The sequence below is a fragment of the Cololabis saira genome, chromosome 11 (assembly GCF_033807715.1).
Source record: "Cololabis saira isolate AMF1-May2022 chromosome 11, fColSai1.1, whole genome shotgun sequence".
NCBI lineage: Eukaryota > Metazoa > Chordata > Actinopteri > Beloniformes > Belonidae > Cololabis > Cololabis saira.
The window spans coordinates 24,917,023-24,929,604 of NC_084597.1; the positions used below are offsets into that span (position 1 = coordinate 24,917,023).

Below are 12,582 nucleotides of genomic sequence, written 5' to 3' on the forward strand. Positions count from 1 at the left end.
AAAGAAAGAAAGAAAGAAAGAAAGAAAGAAAGAAAGAAAGAAAGAAAGAAAGAAAGAAATTCCCGTTGATGACGTTTTTGTATTGGTATTTTTTTATCGTTATCGGGATAAATGCCAGAAATTATCGTGATACATTTTTTAGTCCATACCGCCCATCCCTACTGGAAATTGATCAAAATTTGACATTTACAACAAAGTAGCAATACTTAATATGATCGAAAGAGTTCTCTTAGGGAATGATTTCTGAAAATGTTGCCTTTTGCCTACTCTTATGAATGAATCCCTGACAAATCTAGCAGCTGAAGTATTACTGAGTCCATGTCTTCACATAGGTTAATGCTTTCAAATGGAGATGAGTAAATACAAGTCTTGAGGCAGTTGTGGCAAAGAGAACAAGGTTTGGGGTCATCAGGAAGGATACAGTGTTAATCACAGAGTAACCTGAACTCTACTGACTCTTATCTACAGGAAAACATATGAGTGACCATTTAGACATTTCCTAATCTGACAGTGTTGAGCAAAGAGGGACCATTGTATCACAGGTGGGGGGAGAGCGGCATTTGAATGGTCGAGGTCTGATTTAGCCTTTAGGGCTGTAACTAGAGAGGAGACAGAGGCTGATACACCAAGGAGATACTAAGGACAAGGTGGCCTCTTTCAGATGCCCTTCAAGATAGATCAAAATCTGATATGTTGAGTCTGAAAATGCTAGCGAGAAATCGACTTTATTATGTTTTAGTAGTTCATTTTGGATTTTTTTATAGCATGTAAACACCATATTCTATTGAAAAAAGTCCAAAGACAGCATATCAAATAGGGAAAATTATTGTCTCAGGTCCAGTGGTCTCCAAAAATGTTGTCTTGTTTTGTTTTGTTTTAATTGCTGATTTTGAATCTTATGAAAACAATAAGGAAAACCTATACAGCTTAAAGAAATTCAGAACATCTCACAACTGATTTAGTTAATTGGCAACAGGTCAGTAATAAGATGATGTATAAGAATATACCACAGAGGCTTTAGACCTAACAATAGGAAGGGGGTTACACTGGATGAAACACTGACCAAAGAGATATAAAACTGATATAAAAGTATTTGGGGGTGTAATCATCTACAGAACAATAAAGAAATGTTGAGATTCTGCAAAAGTCTCTGTACCCGAGAGACAAGGGAAAATATCAGTATTAAAATCACTGTGACCTTTAGATTAACCTCATACTTCACAGTATTAAAAAAAACAGACATGATCCTACAGAGTTATTACTGAATATATTCAGAAAAATTATTGAAGAAGCAATGCATAATCTCCCATCATAAATAATAACAAAAAAATTACTAAAATTAAAAGGGGACTAAGGGACTGAAGATTGATTGAGGCAAAGTGGGGGAAAAAAAAGACTTGTTGTCTCAGCAATGAAATTAATATATATTGTGGAATTCATAAATGTTACATTGTTTGGGTTAAAGTGTAAATAGAGAGCATGTCTGAGCCTTATTAAAAACCCACAATTAAAAAAAAACCCAATGTCCTTGATGTTGCAGGAGTGTATTCCTGTGTGAAACACTGGTTGGTAACTTGCATATCTGTGAGGGCACCAAAAATAATCAACAGTACTTACAGAGTTCAGAGAAACAGATTTTCACTAAACATCTTTTGTTTTCCATCAGGGAAACACAAAACCACATTTTGCACATATCACATGATACCAAAGTCCAGACTTGTTAGTCACTAAAAAGATGTGGCATGACATGAATTTGGAAAAAAAAATTATTGTCTAATGTAAAAGATGAGAAATTATATCAGCCATGAATAGAAAACCTTACCAGTAATTGTTTTTCCTTTTTTCCCCAAACACTCAGATACAGATCCCTCAAGGGGACGCGGTGGGAAAAAAGGGGACTTTTGCAATATATCGCAAAAATATTTGCATTATCTGAGATATGTTGCAATATATCGCAAAAGTTACTTATTTTTTTCTCCACTGTGTCCCCTAGAGGGCTCCATATTAAGATACTTTAAAGAAGAGGTAAGAAGTTTTAAAATTCAATATCTTGGCTGTGTACTAATCTTAATGAAAGATTGAAAAAACAAATCTAATAAACAGTACCACTAGAGGTTGTGGCCAATGAAATTCCCTAACTTATTCAAATTCTTTCAAAGCTCAAAATACAATTTTGTGCCTGTAATGTATTTAAATCCGTTTACCACTTCAGATCTCTGCACCATAAATATTTTATTGTATTTAATGCCATTAATGGATTCAATATTGGAGTAAATGGTCCAATACAAAACCCTGAATGAAATCAGTTACGCAATACAATCATACATCGCTATGCTTTTGAGCTCAGGAGTCTCATTCTTTTCAAAACATTTCTTCACAGGACAACCACTAAAGAGGTAGTGAAGGGGTGGGAAAGGGACAGAGAGAGAGACTGAGTGAGTGACAGAGGTCTGTGAGTTACAGTGGCCTTGCCCTTGCATCTCCTATCGAGCAGTGCGGGACCCCTCTTCTCTCCATGACACCCTGTGCATTGGGGACTCATCTGTCTGGCACACTGTCTTTGTACTTTACTGTTACTGATGACATTTTGGTGTCACGGTGTCATGATGAAGTGGCTCCCCTCCCACGTTGCAGCCTGCGGCAGCGCAACAAGTGGAACAATGAAGTCCCGAGGAGTTGAGGCTGGAACTTAGAAGGCCCCAGCTGGGTGCAACGCCCTAACCCTTCCCCCCTCCCCGGCTCCCATGAAATTGGGAATTAGTCAAAGCGTTGCTGACGACAAGTCAGTGTCTGTGTGTCCCAAGCTCTTCCCAGGGCCCGGCGAGGACCCGGGGTGACAAGAGAAAGAGACACAGACACATTGACCCAAGGATGGAAGCTACGGAGGTCATTTGGGGCAACCTGTATGTACAGCACTGACCTCTGACCTCCGCCGAGATCAAACTCATGTCTAACCCGTGGTACTGTTAGAGAAAGAGTTGTGTTTGTCCCGTCTGGATCTGCCATGGGTCAGCAGAAAAGAGAGAAGTTTTGCTGCTCTGCCATTCCAAAAGTATGATGCATTTCATTTCATAAAAAAAAATTAATACTTGGTCTTCTACTTCTTGCCTGAAAAGGGGGTCTTGAAATGTACTGTTATCAACAGACAGATGTATCTTTCTAATCATGTTCTATCAGTGGTGTTTAAATTTAGTGTGATTCATTTGGTCATGTCTACACACTTTTACCTGCCATTGTTTATGTAATATTTGCTCGAGGATCATGTTTTGCGTGTCTGGAAAGTGCGTAGAGACAACTTGTGTTATAATTATAGACACTATATACATAAAATAAAATTGAATTGAACATTATGTCTCTGGGATTTAATTTACAAGCCTATACTGTATAACCCTGCTCTGATCAAGTATGAAAAGATGAGGAAGGGTCAGGTAAGTTAATATATTATCTGTTGACACAGTTGTGACCTTACCTTGGGATTTTCCAGAATGCCAGACTCATAGCTGTAAAAGAAAAAAAAATATTAATAAAGTTACAATTTCATTCATCTAACAGACAAAAGTTCGACCCACCTTATGTGCATGAGATTGGCATCCATGCTCCAGGGTGCTCGTGGAGTTACAGGCACTGGAATACCATGTTTCTACAAAGGAGATGATATGTTACATTTTGTTTGTTGAACTATAACTGTACATTAAAGACACACAACTGATTTGAACCATACTTATATGAGAAAGTTCTCTATACAACTAAACAGAGAAATTATTTCATTCAGCCGGTTTTTGATGTACTGTGTAACCATAATGCATCTATTTCCTCTTCACTCTTTTTTTTTCCACAATGCAAACAGAAAAACAAACATCAAAACTTTTGGGTATCTTTGAAGGAACAGTCAGTGTTTTAGGATTGCATTATTTCACAAGCAATCCACAAGCCAGCAATAGAGAAATGTCACGACATCATGACCACCCTCTAGTGGGAAAAACTGGCCAGGATCAGATAAAACTGTGTGGATAATCAGGAAATGTGTGTGGTTTGCATAATGTAATCCTAGAAAGATGAAATGCACATGGGTGAAATTATATTTCAGATAGGAAGTAGAAAAGATCTTAACGTGGAATACAGGGGCATTTAAAAGCACGGGAGACAACCAGATGTGGAAGAGGAACAAAAACTCAACCACCTTAATCCAAAGAAGATTGTGTAACAATATGGATAGAATACATTCTGAAATGCTGAAGTACAATTTAAAAGTTTTACCTATCAGTATATAATAAAAGAATCATCCGGTACTTCTTATTTCTTATACTTAGGTACTTAGAACCTCAGCTGAACAATAGCACACCACATATAACACCACAACACAGCTTGTAAAATGCTATTTAGTAGCAGAAACCTGAACTGTTAGGCATCTGATGTTATCAATTCAGGTTTTTAGTTCATTCATATTGTGCCACTTCACAACAAAGGTTGTCTCAGGTTAGATTACATAGAAAATAAACAAGTTCTACAAAATAAAGTCAGTTTCAATCAAATGTAATCCAGTGATATCAAAAATAAATCCAGCTGGGAACTTTCTGGAGGTTTGCTTGCTCTCCCTGTGCATGCGTGTTGCGTCAGGTGTAAAACACTTGACAAATTACTGTGCAGAAAGCAGTGCTCTGCTGTGACGATCTCGGAGCCATTTGTGGCATGAAAGTCACTGTTTTCATTTAATTAAATCCATGGTATCCATGGTAAATCCAGGAAGCCAAAAGATTTAATGGAAATGAATCCACAGTTCAATTCAACTGATTTAATCCCTGAGCAGGTTTAAGGCCAGTCCTAATACTCCCACTACCCCTACTTTTCAGCACTACCCCTAAATTTTGAGCGTTCCCGTGATGGTAGTCGTGTCCCAATTCCTCTTTGCATCTAGGCTAGTGGCCATATCGAGTGGTAGTGGATATCAATCTAGCCCTTCAGAGCAAGGGTTTTCAGATGCTCACTAGCTAACTAGGTTACGCAGTGACGCGCTGCGTTCGGTGCGTGTCGCCGCGTACCCTACGCCGTAGGCTCTGCGTTGGTGTAACGCGGAACCATAAATCAGCTCCTGAGCTTGCGGCTTTTCTCATCGCCCGAAAACATCGGAGCAAATTTCTTAACAGTTCAATTCTTAAAACATTTCTTAATTTGGATAAACTGAGCCCAGGTTGGGGATCTTAACGGTTACTTTTACGCCTGAAAAAATATTAAAACTTAATAAAGTGGCATAATAACAGCGCTACAGCGGAAATTAAAACTTGCTTTTAGCTCTCGGCTTCCTTATATGGTGTGACGTATGTGCAAACGTAACTACGCAGTTGCATACGTACCTGAACGTGACCACGCAGTGACGTAGCAAGTGGTGTCCCAATCCCTAGGGAGGATTAGAAGGGCCCTACCTATTTTTAGGGCTAGTGGTAGAAAGTAGGGGGTGTATTGGGATTGGCCTTTAGTCTAACATTTGATCATAGAATATTTTGGTGTACAGAGATGTTCCTGCTCAACTCAATAACTGCAGGGTGCTCAAGACTTTGTGGCTGCAAAACAAGTCCAAACCATGACTCCTCCTCCACCATGCTTGACAGTTGGTATCCAGTGTTTTTTTTATATACTACCAAAGATGGCGCTGTGCATTATGGCCCAATTTTTTCACTTGCAAAGCACTTTTTTTCCAGCAGTCAAGTTTGTTAAGAACCAACCAACATTGACATACCGCTATGTTCCTTCTTAGAAGAAGAATCTTTCACACTTGTTCAGTCTTTTACAAATGTTATTATCATGAATTTCAAGTTCTAATATGTAAACTAGTACTTACATTAAGCCTGTTCCCATTAGCAGGGGCCTGGGGTAGTTGTATGGGGTCTAAATCATAGGTGTGTGTCTCCACTACCAGGAACGGCCATGCAATAAACATTTTCAGGGAACCTCTACTGGATGGAAATAAGCTGTGGGCAGGACATGATGTTGTTCAACCATCTCAATGTCCCTTTCGGTTATGAGTTGTCTCTTATTGTTCATTAATTCATTAATTGCAGTGTATGCAAACAGGAAATGGAAATGTAGAAACCATCCCAACTCCTTCAGCCTTGGTGTCTTTGCAGTCTTCTTTTTCTGTTATTTATTTCTGGCAAACAGGTACAGTGGTGCACAACCGCCACCAGGTGGCATGGCGTGGTAGTTGCCAAGTCAATTGGTCCCAGTGGCTCCATCGCTTTAAATCATCTAACATCTAAAACCTGCAGGCACCTTCACCTTAGTGCTCAGCATGACCTCTTTCTCTCGTGTTCTTCATTCTCTCTGTCTGATCTCTCTTTTTCTGCACTGTACAGCCGGTGTCCGGCAGGAGGGACCCCCTCATGATCCAGGTCCTGCTCAAGGTTTCTTTCCTCCTAAAGGGGAGTTTTTCCTTGCCACTGTTTATGTTTATGTAATAATTGCCTGGGGGTCATGTTGTGGGTCTCTGGAAAGTGCCTAGAGACAACTTCTATTGCAATAGACGCTGTATAAATAAAATTGAATTAAATGGAGACACCAAGGCTGAAAGGACTGAGGAAGAGGTTGGCCTTGTTCCAAGTCCAGTCTCTTAGGTTTTACACCGGATGCCCAAACATGACAAGGCAGCTGATGTCTGGGATTTTACCATTGGTTTGTCTTTACTTCCTTGAGCATTGCACAGTCCGACCTTAGGGTGAACCTGGTAGCATGTCCACCACTGGGAACATCTGCAATGATCTTGAATTTTTTGTAATACTTCAAGATTCTTTATTTGTCATTGTTCATATTTCATAACAACAAAATTACAGGTGCTTCATCACAGGTGCTGGTCCTAATATAAGTAAAAGATAAGTAAACTATAAATAAATAAATAAATAAATAAATAAATAAATAAATAAATAAATATAAAGTGCAAGATAAGAAAAAAAAAATGTATTTAATGACCAGAAGATTTGGTATGGTATGGTGGTCAGATGCGTGTTTAGGAAGGTGGTGGACTTGGGGAAGAAACTGTTTTTGAGTCTGTTTGTCTTAGTTCTGGTGCACCTGTACGTCTGCCAGAGGGGAGCGGGTCGAACAGGTGGTGGTTAGGATGGGTGTTGTCTCTGGTGATGGACTTTGCTCTGCTGAGGCACCGGGATGTGTATTGGGGGGGGGGGGGGGGGCAGCCCACGATCTAATACTTTAGAATGGACATGCCAAATTGTTTGGAAATGTTCTTACCATTACAGTATTTCCAGATTAATGGACATCAGCAATTGCCTCTCTCAGATTATTACTGATGTCATTCCACCATTGCATTGTGTTAACACGTGCCTTAATGCTTCAGGACAGAAAACTGCCAAAATGTCTGCTTTTATAGAGATGGTGACACTTGTTGACAATCAATTAACCAAATGATTTGATGAGCAGCACTTGACTGACAGCAACCCTTCTAATTTATATTGAAGCAGTACGGATGTTTTTGTGTTTTTTTCAGATACTGCTTCTGCATTGTGGTTTAGTTTTTATGAAATAAATAATTACAGTGTAATATATCACTTTCTATGATTTATAAATGAGATTATATCCAATACTCTATACTATTCAATATTTGGATATTAAAAAACTATTGATAAGTTATGTTACCTGTGCATATTCCATTAGGTCTTTTCTTCCCTTGAAGCGAGTGTAAAACTCAGGGATCCGCCATGGTGCAATGATCTGAACAAAAACAGAGGCAGCTTCAGTAATATTACTTAACCCTAAAGGACAGACTCTTCACACGGTGAAACAGCAAACTAACCTTGACCTCAGGGTACAGAGCATAACATGTCAGCTCAAATCGTATCTGGTCATTTCCCTGAAAGATATGAAATAAAAATGAATTCCATTTTTTTATATCCATGTGTAATATAAAGAGTTTAAGTTAAATCCTTTCATGGTAAAGAAAAAAACATAATTTATGTCCATTCAGAAATGTGCTGCTTTTTTCTGTTATCACTAAAATGAGAGGGAACTGATAAAAAGATGTGGGTGATAGCTTAATTTCCTTAATTAAAGTTACAGAAATATTCACTCAAAAACAATAGTAAAGCCCCACTTTTGGAAATTTAAATAGAATATCTTTGTATCATGTGGTATTTGTCCCCATCTGCAGGAAAAAGGCAGACACTGCATTTAAAACAAAAATGAGTGTCTCAATGTAACATATACACTGTATATACGCTCACCGGCCACTTTATTATGTACACTTATAAAGGAAACTATAAAGTGAACTCCTAATAAAGCGGTGAACCTAAATAGGAGTGTAAATATGAGTGTATACACACACACACATATATATTTGTGTAGTAGCTTTCTGATATTATCCTCTCTGGGACATGTATCTCTTGTTCCAGTCGCCCATTTCACATCAGTGGGCCTTTGTCCCCAAACAATTGATCCGGGCCTTGTTAATCCGGGCTACGTCCAATCGGCATGGCATTAGTATTATGTCTCTCAGTCATGGGTTGTGTAGCCGAGGTATGTGACGTTAGCCTCACCCTGACACAAACACGAGCCAATTTGACTCATATGATAACAAGCCCAAATTACATAGGTTTTGCAATAAAAGTATTAGCTTAGGTTAATATTTCCTTTATTAAAATATGTATGTCTTATAATTGTATCATATTCATATTTCTTTTTATTATATCAGAACACAACCACTGTAGATTGCATAAGAAGAACCCCGGAGGCTGGAATGCTGGCGCTTGGTCAGCTCCAGCCTCTAACCCTGGCATAAGACATAGAAAAGTTCAATTTCCGAATGATCAAGTGGTATTAAAGCAGCAACAGATGATCTGCATGGTTTTGCTAAAGTGGGTTCAAATTTGTGTCCACGGAGCATTATGAACATCAGCAGAGGCAGGGTAGATTTCAAACATTCTGATGCAGTTTGTTAATATTCAACCCTAAAAACCTGTATCCCAGATTCTCCAGTGACCTAGTTACATTGTTTGTGTTTAAAAAAGGATATTTGGGACTTCTTACAAGTGGATCAAGCTAATGTACGGGCTTCATTTTAATCCACAAAACACTTTTTGATCTTTTTAAGCTTTAGGAGATGCTTTAACTATCATAGCTATCACATTTAAAAAAAAAAAATCATTTCATATAATGAAAAATTCATAAGCATTAGCAGTTTCCTAATGTTCTTCTCTAGCAGGGCGTAGTCACATTGTCATTTGTCTAGCTTACCTTTCCAGTGGCACCATGGGAGACAAACTGGGCACCCTCCCTCTGTGCAATCTCAACTTGACGACGAGCAATGCAGGGCCTTGCTATAGAAGTTCCCAGCAGGTACCGGTCTTCATAGACTGCATTGGCCTGAACTGCAGGCCAGATGAACTCCTCCACAAACTCTGTACGGAGGTCTTCAATGAAAACCTAAAGAGAAACAGACGCACGGACAGAGGGCAGAACTCTGTTACCTCTTTGGGTCTTTTACTGTTAGATGTTAGGCATATTTAGTGAATCATTTAGGACATTTTCCCTTTAAAAAAAAAAGATACAAATAGGACTTTGTGAAATAAATGTAAACAAAAAAAAATATCTATAGAGAAGATGTTATTGATTTTCATCATGCAATAAAAGTGGGATTGCAATCATTATATTATGGCAAATTTGGCAACAAAGACCATTTTCTTCATAATTCAACCACTAAAGGAAGTCTCGACATCCAAGACTCTGAACTTTGGGGATGAACTGAAAGAAAGGACTATTTGTCATGAGCTTCTGGTAAATCAAACATTTAAGAAAAATAAGAAAAGGTCTGGATGAAATGTTTCTCATAATCACACCAAGGACACTACTTCATTGTCCCTCACCTTCTTTGCACCAAGGCTTTCTGCCTTCTTCTGTGCAGCTTCAAAGTCTTCATCTTGTCCGATGTTGGCCTACAGAAAAAAGAAAAAAAAAAAAGTAATATGGCCATTTTATTTCAGAGAAACTAATAAATGCATAAACACATAGGAACATGCCTAGGCAAGTGTTATATCTGACAACACACCATCTTAAAATTCACATCACGGCTGTAGAAAACCTTATTACAGCTGAAACTAAGAACGGAGGACATAAAGAAGATTAATATCCCTCCTGCTTTTCACAATAATCCATTCCACACAAATAGCTTTAAGAAGAAACACACTCAATGTTGAAATGTAAAAAAAAAATAACACTAAACTTGTAATTTATAACATCACAAGTTATATATATATATATATATATATATATATATATATATATATATATATATATATATATATATATATTTCTAATGAAACATTTAGAATATATCAGAGAGAACCCTTCCTTACAAGTATGCACTCAAATATAAATCTGCAAAATTAGACAAAATGCTAAATATGATCCATCATGAACATATGCATTGCATTCAAATCAATTATACTCACCTAATAACCAAATGGGAAATGGTATTTTGCAATTGTCACTATTTAAGTCTCTGCAAAGAGTTGTTGTGAATGGTTATATCTGTAGCGGTCTGTAGAGCAGCAGGTTTGAAGAAGCCTCTGACTGAAGACACTGTTTAAAATCACTATATTGTGAAGAGGATGCATAGTTTTCCATTTTATCGAGCATCCTTCTTTGCACGATCAGCTCTGTTCAACTATCACCCATCCCCCCTCAGTGAACCACAAAACCATTGAATGAACTTCTGCAATGAAATCTGCAGGCCTTGCAGTTCTCTTCTGCCCAGTGGCAAAAAAGTAAATCCAGCTAGATTTACGCTGGCATTATGAAACCAAATCCTGTGATGAGAGATAACAAACTCTGTTGCTTTGACAGTTTTTTATTTTGGGGGAATAACCCCTAGAAAATCATTACCTCCTGACCTGCATGGGAAATTATATAAGCTGTCTGAACCCAGCAAACCATGAAACTTCAGATACACCTAACTGCCAAAAGCAGCTGCTTGACAAGGCAGATAAGCCACCTGTTGTGCGCACATTTGTCTTACCAAGAATGTGATGACATCGTAGCCCTGCTCCTTGAGCCACACCAGGATACAGGATGTGTCCAGTCCGCCGCTGTAGGCCAGAACCACCGTGCCTTTAGACATGATGATCCCTTTCAGCTTTAAAAGACAGAAAAACAACAGAAGAAATGACAGCAGGGAGTCAGCTCCATCACTTATTTACAGGGAAGTTAAAGTCAATACATAACCCAAGTCAAAACATTTGATAATATTAAATCAGCAATAGAAAAAAGAGCTGCGCCCAAATAACAACCTTATAAACAAGTCACTGTTTATGTAAGGAGTTGACACTTCTGCTAAAATAATTTCTTAACTGACCAACACATTCAACCGTCACTTTTGGTGTAAGGATCTTCTGCTAATTTAGCCACTAAACACAAAGTTTTTTTTCCTTTTTATATTGGATTTGTGTACATTTTATAACATAATTTTCTTAGGCTCAGGTAAATCATTTAATAGCATTGTAATAAAAAGACAGTATTGTCATTTAGTATCAGCTCGTAGTAAAAGGAAAAGAGGATGGATCTCCACAGGTTGCAGCAGCTACAGAACATTCTGCGGAAGAAAACGCCCTTTTAATATAATTATAATATAATATAATAACAGACCGCGGCTGCTTCTGTTGCTACCCAAGTGGCGTAGAAACCTAAATCAAATCACTAAAACACAGCCACAGTAAAGCTTTATACTGATTTAAGTTTGCGATATTAAACAGCATGTTGTTGCAGCAACTGTTGCTACCATTTACGACATCTGAAACCGCCGGGGATACAAACCAGAGCATGATGTCGTGATTTACAATAATCGTGCATGTTCATTTACAGAGGTAAAGATCAAATGTACTCACAACAGAGGTATTTTAATGAAGGAGCGATGCACAATATTGGCTGCCGTGGGTCCAGCGTGGTGTGAAGAGCTGCAGGAACTGAATACTCCTCCCCACGCGGCGTTGCGTAATCCACAACAATCGCAACGTCATGTGTGACGTTTCAAATAAGTTAGTAAAGTAAGTAAAACACATACATTTGTTATCTCCAATAAAATTAAAGACGTTCAATATAAAATTACACATAACATTTACCCCACTAACAAATTTGTGTCAAAATTTGTCAATATTGATGCCAATTGTGTATTTGGTAATGCTGAAGTGGAAACGATTAGGCACCTTTTCTTTGAATGTCATTTTTCCCAGATTTTTTGGAAAAAAAAATGAAGCTTACATCACATCACATTCCAACATACCAATTAATTTGAATGCCAAAGATATACTGTTATACTATAATAATAAAGATAAGAAAATGCAACACTTAATTAATCTGATTATTCTAATTGCAAAATTCCACATACATAAAACCAAATTTTCCAAAGGTCGACCTTTCTTTCCTGTTTTTGAAATTGATTTCAATAACTACCTTGAATGTATTAAAAGAATTGATAATAAAAAATGTATACACACTGTTAACATAATTGAAGAAATATTTGGAGAAATATAATATAGGTCCTGCCATTTTCTTTCTTTTTATTTAATTTCATTTATTTTATTATAT

The 12,582-nt window shown here is 37.7% G+C and overlaps 1 protein-coding gene across 1 annotated transcript in view; it reads right to left on the reverse strand.

Annotated features, from left to right (window-relative positions):
- The window catches only part of ass1 (argininosuccinate synthase 1), a 33,581-nt gene extending 21,571 nt beyond the window's left edge, over positions 1 to 12,010 (reverse strand). The window contains exons 1-8 of the mRNA XM_061734136.1: positions 11,883 to 12,010; positions 11,018 to 11,134; positions 9,867 to 9,935; positions 9,238 to 9,426; positions 7,802 to 7,858; positions 7,645 to 7,719; positions 3,570 to 3,640; positions 3,470 to 3,500 (exon numbers count right to left, since the gene is read on the reverse strand). Coding sequence (XP_061590120.1) covers positions 3,470 to 3,500; positions 3,570 to 3,640; positions 7,645 to 7,719; positions 7,802 to 7,858; positions 9,238 to 9,426; positions 9,867 to 9,935; positions 11,018 to 11,119 — 594 coding nt within the window. The 5' untranslated portion in view covers positions 11,120 to 11,134; positions 11,883 to 12,010. The remainder of the gene's footprint in view (positions 1 to 3,469; positions 3,501 to 3,569; positions 3,641 to 7,644; positions 7,720 to 7,801; positions 7,859 to 9,237; positions 9,427 to 9,866; positions 9,936 to 11,017; positions 11,135 to 11,882) is intronic.
- Positions 12,011 to 12,582: the final 572 nt, after the last annotated feature.